This window comes from Dipodomys merriami, unplaced genomic scaffold (genome assembly GCF_024711535.1).
Source record: "Dipodomys merriami isolate MVZ:Mamm:240054 unplaced genomic scaffold, mDipMer1.0.p SCAF_2, whole genome shotgun sequence".
Taxonomy (NCBI): domain Eukaryota; kingdom Metazoa; phylum Chordata; class Mammalia; order Rodentia; family Heteromyidae; genus Dipodomys; species Dipodomys merriami.
In genome coordinates, this window is record NW_027203381.1 from 67,980,720 (window position 1) to 67,993,351 (window position 12,632).

General features: G+C 35.0%; 1 protein-coding gene across 4 annotated transcripts in view; it reads right to left on the reverse strand.

Moving 5' to 3' along the window:
• Window positions 1-291: 291 nt before the first annotated feature.
• Acap2 (ArfGAP with coiled-coil, ankyrin repeat and PH domains 2) overlaps window positions 292-12,632 on the reverse strand; it is a 116,429-nt gene continuing 104,088 nt past the window's right edge. For all 4 annotated transcript variants that reach the window (XM_070029879.1, XM_070029877.1, XM_070029878.1 and 1 more), the window contains 3 exons: window positions 11,258-11,368; window positions 7,470-7,531; window positions 292-1,604 (listed from right to left, as the gene is read on the reverse strand). In XM_070029879.1, coding sequence (XP_069885980.1) covers window positions 1,504-1,604; window positions 7,470-7,531; window positions 11,258-11,368 — 274 coding nt within the window. In that variant the 3' untranslated portion in view covers window positions 292-1,503. The remainder of the gene's footprint in view (window positions 1,605-7,469; window positions 7,532-11,257; window positions 11,369-12,632) is intronic.

Genomic DNA, 12,632 nt, shown 5'->3' on the forward strand with positions numbered 1-12,632 from the left:
TAGAGCGCTTGCCTTGCATGCCTGAGGCCCTGGGTTCAATTCCTCAGCACCACATAAGCAAAAAAGAAAAAAGCCGGAAGTGGCACTGTGGCTCAAGTGGTAGAGCGCTAGCCTTGAGCTGAAGAGCTGAGGGACAGCGCCCAGGCCCAGAGTTCAGGCCCCACGACTGGACCCAAAAAAAAAAAAAAAAGAGAGACTTTTCTTTCACCAGAATCAACAGCAAAAAATGTTTCTTACAAAGACAAATTTCAAGTATAATTTTGATGACAGCATAAGTTGCAACATGCAAGAAACCTTTGAAACAGTTTTATTACATTGATATTAATCCATAAAGGTTTTAGGAAATCAGCCCCCAACAATGAAGAACTACAACTTCTGAATGAAGATGTTTTGGTGATTAAAAAACAAAAAGCTGAGCACTGGTGTCTCACAGCTATAATCATAGTGACTCAGGAAGCTGAGATCTGGTCCAAGGTTTGAAGACAGCCTGGGCAGAAAAGTCCTTGTGACTTGTCTCCAATTAGACACCAAAAAAAAGTTGGAAGTGGAGCTGTACATCAAGTGGTAAAGTGCTAGCCTTGAGCTACAAAGATCAGGGACAGCGGCCAGGCCCTGAGTTCAAGCCCCAGAACAAGGGGAAAAAAACTAACAAAAACTAAGAGTTCTTTGCTTCATAAACATGCAGAAAATTAAAAGACTGAACTTGGTCTAATTGTACAGCCATGATATATGTATATGTGTGTATACACGCGTGCATGCATGTATATAAATGTATGTTAGATTAGATATACATAAGATAGACAGACAGACAGACAGACAGACAGACAGACAGACAGACAGACAGATAGATAGATAGATAGATAGATAGATAGATAGATAGATAGAGATAGATAGATAGATAGATAGATAGATAGATAGATAGATAGATAGATAGATAGATAACAACTAAATTGCCTAAGGAATACAATGTCATTTCTGAGCAATGGGTCAAAGAATATTTCTAATTCAGTAACACATTGTGTGGATAGTAGCTGGGCTACCAATACACCAATTTCTAAAACAACAAAAACCATCAGGGAAGCTAAGGAAAAGATGTTTTCCTGACGCAGAAGGATAACGGGCTCACACGTGACGAAGACAGGCTTGACTGAATGATCCTGGGCACAGTGTACAGGAAGAAACATCAAGGCTATCACCCATCGGCGAAGAACCTCTTAGCATATTGTAGTATAGAAATGGCCTAAACCTAGATCCAAATTTTATCTATAAAACAGGCTTTAAAAAAATAAAAATGAAATAAAAGAGGTTGTAAAGTAGTTCCCTCTTCCAACTATGAGGTGTATGTTTTAATTTTTCAAAGTATCCACAAATGTGTACCTTTTCCAAAAAATTCAGTATCTACCAAAATTATATAAGCAGATTTAAAGCAGTAAAAAAAAATTATGAGTTTTAGGCTGTATACATTAGGAATTCATCAAATTTCAAATTTTCCCCTGAAAAATTTCAGAATTTCTGTGAATCTTGCTGAAAACGATTTAGCTTCTCTGGATTATTGGATGCCATTTGTGAAAAGTCACGAAAAATGTCCTGGTAAGTTTCATCACCTGCACGAAATAACAGGATAGTTTTAAAATATATACAATTAGAACATTAATAAAAACAGTATTCATTCTTTATAAATCATTATATTAAAATGTCTGTTCACATGAGCATTTTTGGAAGAAAAGAATTCCCAACTAGATACAAATCCAAGAAGAATATATAATGAAAAGAAAAACTATACCTGAAAAAAAGCATCTCAGATGCAGCCACAGAGGAAAGTTCAAAGTTAGAAAAGAGCAGAGATGAAAGTGTTCAAAGCAATGCAAAGAAATACATTTATTAACATATGAGAAATAAAAGTCATTCTAATAAAGTAAGCAAGACATTCTTTATAAATAAATATTTTTTGATAAAGGCCCAAACAAATGACCAAAACTAAACACTAATGTTTCTGATGGATGCAAGTTATTAACAAGGCAAAATATAAGCAGGTGGAAAGAGCCTTCTACTATAATACTATATTTAATTATAAGAAATTTGAATTAAGTAATTCCTTACTTAAACTTTAGTGCTTAGGATGAATATACCTAAACCACTATTTACTAAGCTTATAAAATAACAAAGCCTAGAAAACTACTAAACCAAAGTTTAACACTGTTATAGCTTGCTGTGTACTGTAGGGTCATATAAGCAATAGTGCTATGAAAAAATGGGAACAATAAAGATATCTGTTAAGAGAAATAAACATATGGACACAGGTAAATATTCTTATACAGATGCAGCAGAACCATAGCAAACTGAATACAGTTAATCATATTATGAGAAACTATATATACACATACCAATTAATCCCTCAAACAAAGGAATCTTAATTTCAAGATGAATAATTCATCACAAATGCTTTCTGCTAAACATTAGCTTTATATAGACACTGGCATAATGTGGTTTTCAGGATTTGGGGCATAAAACACTGATTTAAATGATTATGGTTACAACATGGTTGTTAAAATTATTTCCCATTAGATATCTTGCATCCATCTAATAACAAACTTATGCTACAGTTGCTGTCAGTGCACTAAGTTGTGTTATGTTTAAAAAGTAAGATTGCTGAGGCAATCCATGCTATACCAAAAGCTAGAATTAGAAAACTGTTGCGGAAAGGGATAGAAATCTAGTAAAAAGGCCTACCAGCACAACCCAAGAATTTTTAATAAAAAAATTTAATATGCTTAATACTTAGTCCTTTTACCACTTAGTTGACATAAAAAGCAATTTTTTAAACCCCTACACAGTTTTCATGTAGCCCTGGAAATTTAATCATGACCTGAAACAATTAGTTAAAAAAAAGAAAAGAACATTAAGAGAATAAGAGCTAGAGCTAAGGTAGGAAATGAAACTAAAGGCTGACCTACTGGAACAACTGGTACAACCCAATTACAACAACCCAGTTACGCTCAGAACTTTTTTTTTTTTTTTGGTCTTTTCTTTTTTGCTACTGGGGATTGAACCCAGGACGTTGCACTTGCTAGGCAAGCACTTTGCCACTGAGCTACATCCCAGCCCACGCTCAGAACTTAAGTGTACTTCTACACTAAGACAAGCTACAAACTATAAGCATTTTTAGATATTCTAAAAGACAAAAAACAAAATGAGAAAAAAATCAACACTAAATAGCAATTAACAAACCATACAAAATATTTTTAAATTTTTCTTATTTTTAGATGTTGAATTAAAGTATGTAAAATATTTATTGTAAACATTAGAAATATTTTTAAATACTATTTAAACTAGATAGTGTAGAATTTTACTTTCCAGGAAAGTTTAAAGTGCAGATTATAATACAAAAATACCACACTAATTTTACCAATCAACACGAAAAATAACTTAAAAGGCACACATTATACATTCAGAAGAAACAGGAAAAAGGTTCTAGCAGACATTAATGCCAAGTAGTTCACAGATAGCACCAGATGAGCATTCTCAAGTGTAACACCAGTACAATGGCAATATATGGCTTCTACAATCAGCAATGCATATTTTGTAGAACAAGCTGTGAGTTTTTATGGTTTTCAACGTTTTTTTTTAAATCATCTATTATCTATTCCACAAATACATTTTAGTAGGTCCATTGTACCATGCAAAACAAATTTTAAGACCTTTTACTCACTGAATTAAATGCTCCTTAAAGGAAAGTGTTGGTGCTGTAATAATCACTGGCTTCACTAACTGGGTATGTTTTAAAAGGATACACCAAGAAAGATGTTTTCATCTTCATACACAAAACTTTTTGTTAACATTCAGTTTCTAACAAAACATTAATTAATGCATTGTTAATATGCTACCTTTCTTAAACCTCAAAATATTTTGCAAAAAGCAAATGCTATAAAATAAAACAATAAGGACCAAGATAATTACTACAACTCACACAAATTGAAGTTCAACGTGATTACTCAAAATTTAAGTAGAATTTTAATCACTTGGAATATTTCCCAAGGCAAATACAATTTGTCTATACTAGAACACATAAACAAAACCCAGAATATATGGTCCTGGAATATTTCCAGAAGTACATTGCACAGTCTATTACAAACGAAAACAACTAATCATTCAATATTTGTAATGTTAAGCATATTCTTTAAATCACCGAACCACATTTTTTTCCCTTCAGAAGAGTTAGCTTTTCTTTATACCTGGTCATTTCTGAGTTTTTAAAAATGTAGACTGAAGGTGTGGTGGTACACACCTGTAATCCCAGCTACTTAGGAGGCTAAGATTGGGAGTTTGAGGTCAGCCCAGGCAAAGAGTAGGAAGATCCCCATCTTAACCAACAAGCCAGGCATGGTGGTACATACCTATAATCTCAGTTATGAGGGAAATATAGGTAAAAGGATCATAGTTTGAGGCCAGCCCCAGGCAAAAATGTAAGATCTAATTGGAAAAATAAAAAAAAGGAAAAAGGAGCTAGGGGAGTGGCTCAAGTGGTAGAGCACCTGCCTAGCAAGTGCAAAGCCCTGAGTTTAAACTCCAGTACTGCCAATAGAAATAATAATAATAATAATAATAAAGTTATGTTGTTTCCACTGATGATGTAAATTCATTCCTAATTTTTGGTATTTAGAATATCTATCACAACAGTAATTAGGGTGATTCAAGTGTTTACTGAGTTTAATCTTGAAAGTAACTTGGTCAAAGAACAGCAACATGTGTCTCTTACCCCCAGGTGATCATATGTACTATGCTGCTAGCTCTTGGTTCGTAACAGTTTCTTCCTGTAGCTACCTAGATCAGCTACATACTCACATATTCAGAAGTAGTTTCTAAGCCAGTGATTCTCTACTGGCTGAGAACTTGCCAACCATTAAGAAGAGACTAGGAGAAACTAGGAGCCACCAAACTGACTTCCAACAGTGGAGAGCAGGGTGTGCTACTTCCCTTACTCCCTCAGGCTTCTGAGAATCCTGGGAACTGCTAAAAAGGAACATGTCCTTCCTTCAGAAATTGTGTGCTCTTAAAATTGTCTTGCAAAAATTGAGGAGTACCAGGTCCTTAGGGTTGTAGATAGAAGTTCAGAAATTGAGTTTCCTAGAAATAAGTTCATGATTGCCAAGCAATTATAGCAGTCTTTTAAATGACAGAGCTCTTCATAATCAAAAGATTGAAAATTCTTACACAATTAAGGACAATTTTTCTAAGAAGGAGCGATGTCAATAAAACAATCAGCCAATGTCTGAGAAAAGAAAAATGAACAGATAAGCAGAGGGAAAAATAAAAGATCTGCTGTCAGATCAAACATATCTGCTCTCCAAAGACTATGAAGGAAAAGAAAGTAAGCAGAGGGCAAATGCTGTGCCATTTCATCATGTCACCTGTATAACATTAAAGATTTTCTGCCTTATTAGTAGGCCCTGAAGTGAGTCAAAAATCTAGCATTTTCAAGATGATCTCCAAATATGTAAAGAAATCGCTTTCTATCCTGATGCAGAATACTGATTAAAATTTTTTAACTTCTAAATTAAAAACTTTTTACTAGTAGAAAGATTTTTTAAAATTGGTACCTTTTTTTCAAATTTTCAATAAAATGGTTTAGTATTGATTAATGGAAGTTCATAGAGTTACATATAAACTTAAGACATACTCAACAATGAAAAAAACACTGGAGTGCTCCTATATGCTAGAAGAAGCAGCCCAATCAATTTGGGCTGAGCTATGAGCAGCAGGAACACAGAGGTTCTGTCCTGTCAAGCTTCCAATTCCAGAGAAGAGTTGATCAGGGACCTATGACTAATCAGCTGGGTGAACTTCCATCAGCAAATACCTTAAGGAAAGACCAGCTAACTAAACATATTAAGATTTTAGGGAAAAAATACTATTTAACTTAAAATCTTGAAGTTGACTCTTACCTCACAAATGTCTTTGATCAGTTTTATTTAAAGTGCTTAAACACAAAGGCCTAAAAAAATGGCCTAGTAATACTATCACTGAAGTATATCTATTACAAAATTATAACTTATTTAAACTCTAACATTCAAGTTTGAAACAAATGGGCAAAGTCCAGAATTAACACCAGAGCTTCACCTGTAATCAGCACTCTTAGTTCTTAGAATATCATAAGTCAATAGTACATATGATCCATAGGATTCAAGTGGGACATTCTAGATTACAAGTATCTAGCTGAAGTGCCTCTAGTCTCTAAGTCCATACTTGTTTCCTATTAAATTAGGCCAATAAGTAGTAAATACAGCTTTCTGAGGAAAGAATAGTCTCACATGGGTATTAGTTATATATTAATCTAGTTAAATTAAATGTCTGACGATAGTATAAAGCACAGAAATTTCAAAACATTTAACGGGAGGAAGAGATGATATTGCCAGGCCAGATTAAAAATCATTTTACAAGTAACTTAAAACAAATCAAATGTACTCAATGGAAATTTAACATGCCTTAGGTATTAGTCATGAATTCTTAAATTTTTTTCTAATATGTATATGAATTTAAAACAGGTATCTTAGTAATTCATATTCTTAAATTCATGGAACTAGAGGTCCAACAATTATTCTCTTCTTTGTGAAGAATATCTAATCAGTATGAGTTCAAAGAGAAGAAGGTAATCAGTAACATTTCTTTCTATCCTTGACATCTTGACACAGGTGAAAATTACTCAAAATGAAACTTGAGGTGATCATGAGTTGAGATTTCTCTACTAAGTCTACTTTACATCAGGTTCACAAAATACTGCTCTAAATACTTTTACTTATCCAACAAATATTTTACAATTGCTTGGAGCAAAGATTAAAACAAGAACTTTTTCTTTAGTCTTTTAAACTAATTCTATTTCCACTGTGGAGTTCTAAACTTTCTGGTAGATTTTTAGTTTAAATCTTCAACTCATTGCTAAACTGGAATACAAACATCAATAAAGTTTTTCTTACTCTTTTCCATACTGACTTTTTATATGCCAAATACAAGGTGACTTTTTTTCCCTGAACACAATTTATAGAAATTCCCTGAATAACAAAAAGAAAACAATGGTGTTATATTCACTGGAAAGATAAAAAGAATTTCAAAAAGGAAACAATTATTTTGCTGCTGTAAGTATATAAAGAACACTTCTATCATTCCATTCACTTCACTGGAATGTATATGGAAGACATCTGTACAGCAGACAGGGACTCAGCAGCCAGAGTTAAATATAGAAGTCAACGTGTACTGTAATAGAAGAGTTATGAGTTTTTAAAGGCTCGGAATTAGCCACCCAAGAATTGTGTGATTTACAGTACATAGCTAACAATTCACAATTTACAAGTAGGTTATAAAATATTATCACATTCATTATCTAGAGACCTATGAATCTTCCAATTGTAAACTGATAAATTCCTGAATGCATTTCTTATACTGCATTTCAGTATGGTTATTAGTGGAATATTGACCTGGCTGTCCATAAAGTCCTTCTGATTCCCGCATTTCTTCGTTCATTCTTGCTAATCGTAACCTAAAATCAGACAAAAGGATCTTTTAGATGAAGTTACAGAATATAAATGTTCATAAACCAATAAACTATATAAGGAGGTAATACATGTACTAATATAGTTTTCTTTCACTGAAACAAACTGGCTTTTAGCTTACAAGATCTAGCGATCTGAGCTGACCAAAACAACTTTCTTACCTTCATACAAGTCTCATGAGAAAGGTAAGAAAAGATTTCTAACAAGTGTATTTCAGACCCTTGCAATTCTTCCAGCAGCTCCTACAGCAACTATCAAGATAACTGCCAATTACTGCAATGAATGCTGCTATAGCATGCAAGTGATAGCCTGTTGTTTCACTCCAGCTCACTGTGAGGTGAGATAATTACCAACACATAAACAGCATATTTGCTTGTAGTTACTAGGAATTATTTTGATACATTAATAATAAATGATCGTGGGTTACCAAGATTTTTATTAGTTATATGTTCTGTTTTAGGTTAGTGATCTTGGAGAAAACATGTAGCACTGGATTAAGAAAACAAGTTTTCTTCTGCCTTAAAAAAAACAACCAACTAACTTTAAAAACATTTGAAATGGGAAAAAGTTCTCTCTTCTTTTTGAACTGCCTGCCTGGCCTCTGGACCAGTAATCTTAGCTACTCAGCAGATTCAAAGTAAAAGTGTTTCAGTTCCAGGTAAGCCTGAACAAAAAATTCAAGATATCCTATCTCAACAGAAAAGGCTAGATGTAGTGGTGTAAGGCTGTCATCTAGGCCAGCCAATGCAAAAAGTGAGACCTTGTCTCAAAAATAACCAGACCAAAAGGGTAGGAAGCATGGCACAAGTGGTAGAGAGCCTGCCTAGCAAGTACAAAGCTCTGAGGTCAAACTCTAGTACCACCAAAATCTTATTCAAATATTCAAATTCTTATCTTTAAAAAAACTAAACTAACTAAAATAAACTAAGCTAAACTAGCTAAACCTAGATCCTTATATATTACTCTGAACCAGAATCAACTCCAAATGGATCAAAGACTTTGGAGTCAAAGCAGACACCCTGAAAACATTACAGTAAGGAATAGGAGAAGCCCTAGGTCTCCTTGGCACAGGCCGAAATTTTCTTAATAAAGACCTAGAAAAATAAGAAATCAAAGAAAGGTTGGACAAATGGGATTGCATGAAACTGCAGAGCTTCTGCATGGCAAAGGACATAGCTAGCAAGATTAATAGAAAGCCTACAGATTGGGAGAAGATCTTCACTAGCCATACAGTGGACAAGGTTCTCATATCTAAAATATACTTAGAACTCAAAAAATTAAATCCCCCAACAACAAATCCTCAAAGAAACAACTGCCCAATTAATAAGTGGGCTAAAGACTTAAAGAGAGGGGCTGGGAAGGTGGTTCAGTGGTAGAGTGCTTGCCTTGCATGCATGAAGCCCTGGGTTCAATTCCTCAGCACCACGTAAGCAGAAAAACCCAGAAGAGTGGCACTGTGGCTCAAGTGGTAGAGCGCTCAATTTGAGCTGAAGAAGCTAAGGGACAGTGCCCAGGCCCAGAGTTCAGCCCCCCCCCCAAAAGACTTAAAGGGAGACTTCTCTGAAGATGAAATAATGGCCGATAAACACATGAAGAAATACTCAACAACTCTGGCCATAAAAGAAATGCAAATCAAAACAACACTGAGATTCCACCTCACCTCTGTTAGAATGTCTATAATCAAGAAATCTAGTAACAACAGATGTTGGAGGGGATGTGGCCAAAAGGGGACACTATTACACTTTTAGTGGAAGTGTAAGTTTGTTCAACCACTCTGGAAAGCAGTATGGAGGTTTCTCAAAAGACTATACATACAGCTCCCCTATGACCCAGCAATCTCAATTTGAGCATTTACTCAAATGATCACAACATGGCCATACTAAAGCTACCAGCACAACTATGTTTATTGCAGCATTAGTCCCTATAGCTAAGTTATGGAACCAACCCAGATGCACCTCAGTAGATGAATGGATCAAGAAAGTGTGTGTGTGTGTGTGTGTGTGTGTGTGTGTGTGTGTGTGTGTGTGTGTGTGTGTGTGTGTGTGTGTGTGTGTGTGTGTGTGTGTGTGTGTGTGTGTGTGTGTGTGTGTGTGTGTGTGTGTGTGTGTGTGTGTGTAATATATATAATGGAATTTTATACCTCCATCAGAAAAAATGACACTGTTTCATTTGTTAGGAAATAGAAAAACTTGGAAAAAACTATATTAAGTAAGCCCGTCCTAAAGAAACAGGTCCCATGGTTTCCCTTATTTGCAATAACTAGTATATGTGTAGGACAAGCAGAAAAGGTCAAAAGCATATAGATGATGCTAGGGCTGAGAAGATGGCTCAGTGGTAGAGTGCTTGCCTTGCATGCACGAGCCCATGGGTTTGATTTCTCAGCACCACATAAGCAGAAAAAGCCAGAAGTAACACTGTGGCTCAAGTGGTAGAGTGCAAGCCTTGAGCTGAGGAGCTCAGGGACAGTGCCCAGGCCCAGAGTTCAGGCCCCATGACTGACCCCCCCTCCAAAAAAAAATGATGCTAAGCAAAATAAACACCAATATAGGGACACAAGAAGTTTTATCTTTGTTGCTGTTGTTTTTAATGTACTTATAATGTACTATGTGATTTTTGTTTGGTTGTTTGTTCATCCCCCATGGTATAACCCCTGTTTTCACTGTATTTGATTCCAGTGCCTTGCATCTTATATATACATTTTTTTAATTTGGAGAGGTGAAGGGAAATAACAAAATGCTGAAACAAGGATACAGACTGACCCATTGTAATGATGAGATGTACAAGATACTATGTTGAAAACGAACTTTACAACTTGGGGGGAGGGTGGAGATGAGTTGGGGAGGGAAAGGATGGTAGGGGAAAAACAAAGGAGGAGGTAACAATGCTCAATACTCATGTAACTGTAACCCCTCTGTACAGTACCTTTACAGTAAAAAATATTTTTTTAAAGCACAGATTCCTATCATTGTCCAAAGGCAATATAACTTCACAAGTTAGTAGCATCAATGTCCCTGTCCTTCAATTCATAATACACTAATCCTCCAGGTAGTCAAATAACTACCTGTTACTCTACCACTTGCAAACCTAGCCCCAGTACTACACTAACAGGTAAATAAACAGCTTCACAAAGGCAATGATTATTGTTTTCACTAGCTAGGTGGTATGATAGAAGTGGCTAAGCACACTTACAATCAGAAGTCTTGATTTCAAGCCCTAGCTATAACACTTATTGATTTCTCAAACACTGATTGTTCAAATTATCTATAAGATAAAGATAATAAAATGATACCTTCTTAGCTGGGTGCTGGTGGTTCATACCTATAATCCTAATTACTCAGGAGGTTGAGTGAGATCTGAGGATTACAGTTTCAAAGCCAATTTAGGCAGCAAAGTCCATGAGACTTTTATCTCCAAAACTACCAAAAATATTGCTCAAGCACTAGCTTTGAGCACAAAAGCACCCAGGTTCTGAGTTCAAGTCCCAGAACCAGCACACACAAAAAATACCTTTACTTTCTTCATAGGGTTTGTTGGGAGAACCAAATCAAGTCATGTATTTCAAAGTGCTTTACTACATTTGATGTACTTAGAAAAGCACAAGACACACAGTAAATTAACTAGTCAAAGTTCACACATAAGCATGAAGCTGTAATGAGTACTCTGTACAAGAAATACGCTGTATGGGAATCATCAAATAAAAAGGAAATACTTACAAGGTTACAATATCAGCATTAGCTGCTTCCACAGCTATGCTCAAAGGGTCTTTCCCTTCCTCATCCGTGGCATGTTGATTGGCACCTCGCTTTAGGAATAAACATACTTGCCTATTTAAGGAAACAAGATTTTTAGATATGGCCAATAAATAAAAAGTTCTACCTAGTTACAGAATTAATATTTTCACTAAAAATTCTTGATTCATTTTACAAATAATTAATGAACATTGACTCAAGTATTAAAAATTCAACAATCAATATTTTACAAGTTTCAAGGTAGCTTCATTCATATTTACCTAGCATAATCTAATGCTATAAAAAGTAAGAAGGAATATAAATTATAATGAGCATCATTAAAAGATGTACACAGATATTGAGACATTTAAACAAAAGAAAAATCACTCAAGCCTATTATTTTGGAGTGAAAAAAAAAACCCAAGGCAATGTAAATACCATATTAATTAAAATACAAGAGTTAAAGAATAGGAATATTTTGTTATATTCCACAAATACTCATAATTTGAAGTGACAAAAATAAAAATAGCCAGGCGCCAGTGGCTCATGCCTGTAATCCTAGCTACTCAGGAGGCTGAGATCTGAGAATCACGGTTCAAAGGCAGCCCGGGCAGGAAAGACCCAGGAAAGACCGTGAGACTCTTATCTCCAATAAACCACTCAGAAAACCGGAAGTGGTGCTGTGGCTCAAGTGGTAGAGCACTAGCCTTGAGATGAAGAGCTGAGGGACAGCGCCCAGGCCCAGAGTTCAAGCCCCATGAGCAGCTAAATAATAAATAAACAAACAAATAAATAATTAATTAAAATAGATGAAAACAGATGAACAGATTATATAAAATAAAATGGGAAGAATTATGATAATCTAAGAAGAAAATATTTAAAAGTCAATTAAATAGTATTTTATGTATGAAAACTTTATATGAGGACATTATTGAATTGAATCTTTTTGCTACTAAAGGAAAACGAGCTCTAATAAAAGATACTATTAATGATAGTGCACTTCGCTAATCCAAGTTACTCAGAAAAGCACTGATAGGAGAATCATGGTCTGAGGCTGACCTGGGCAAAAGTAGTAAGATCTTTTCTGAAAAACTAAGGAAAAAAGAGATGGCAATGTGACTTAAGTGGCAGGGTACTAGCCTAGAAAGCAGTTAGCACTGAGTTAAAGCCCTAGTAACTGCCCAAATAAGTAAATAATCACCTATGACAAACATTTTGTACAAAGTCAACAGTTTTACTTCATTTACACTTTCTAACAGAAAAGTCTAGTTTTATGACATTATTGAGTAATAATATTGCTCCAGAAGCTAAAATGTCAATTTCCCAAAGAAAGTAGTTTATATAATTTAACTAGCTGCTA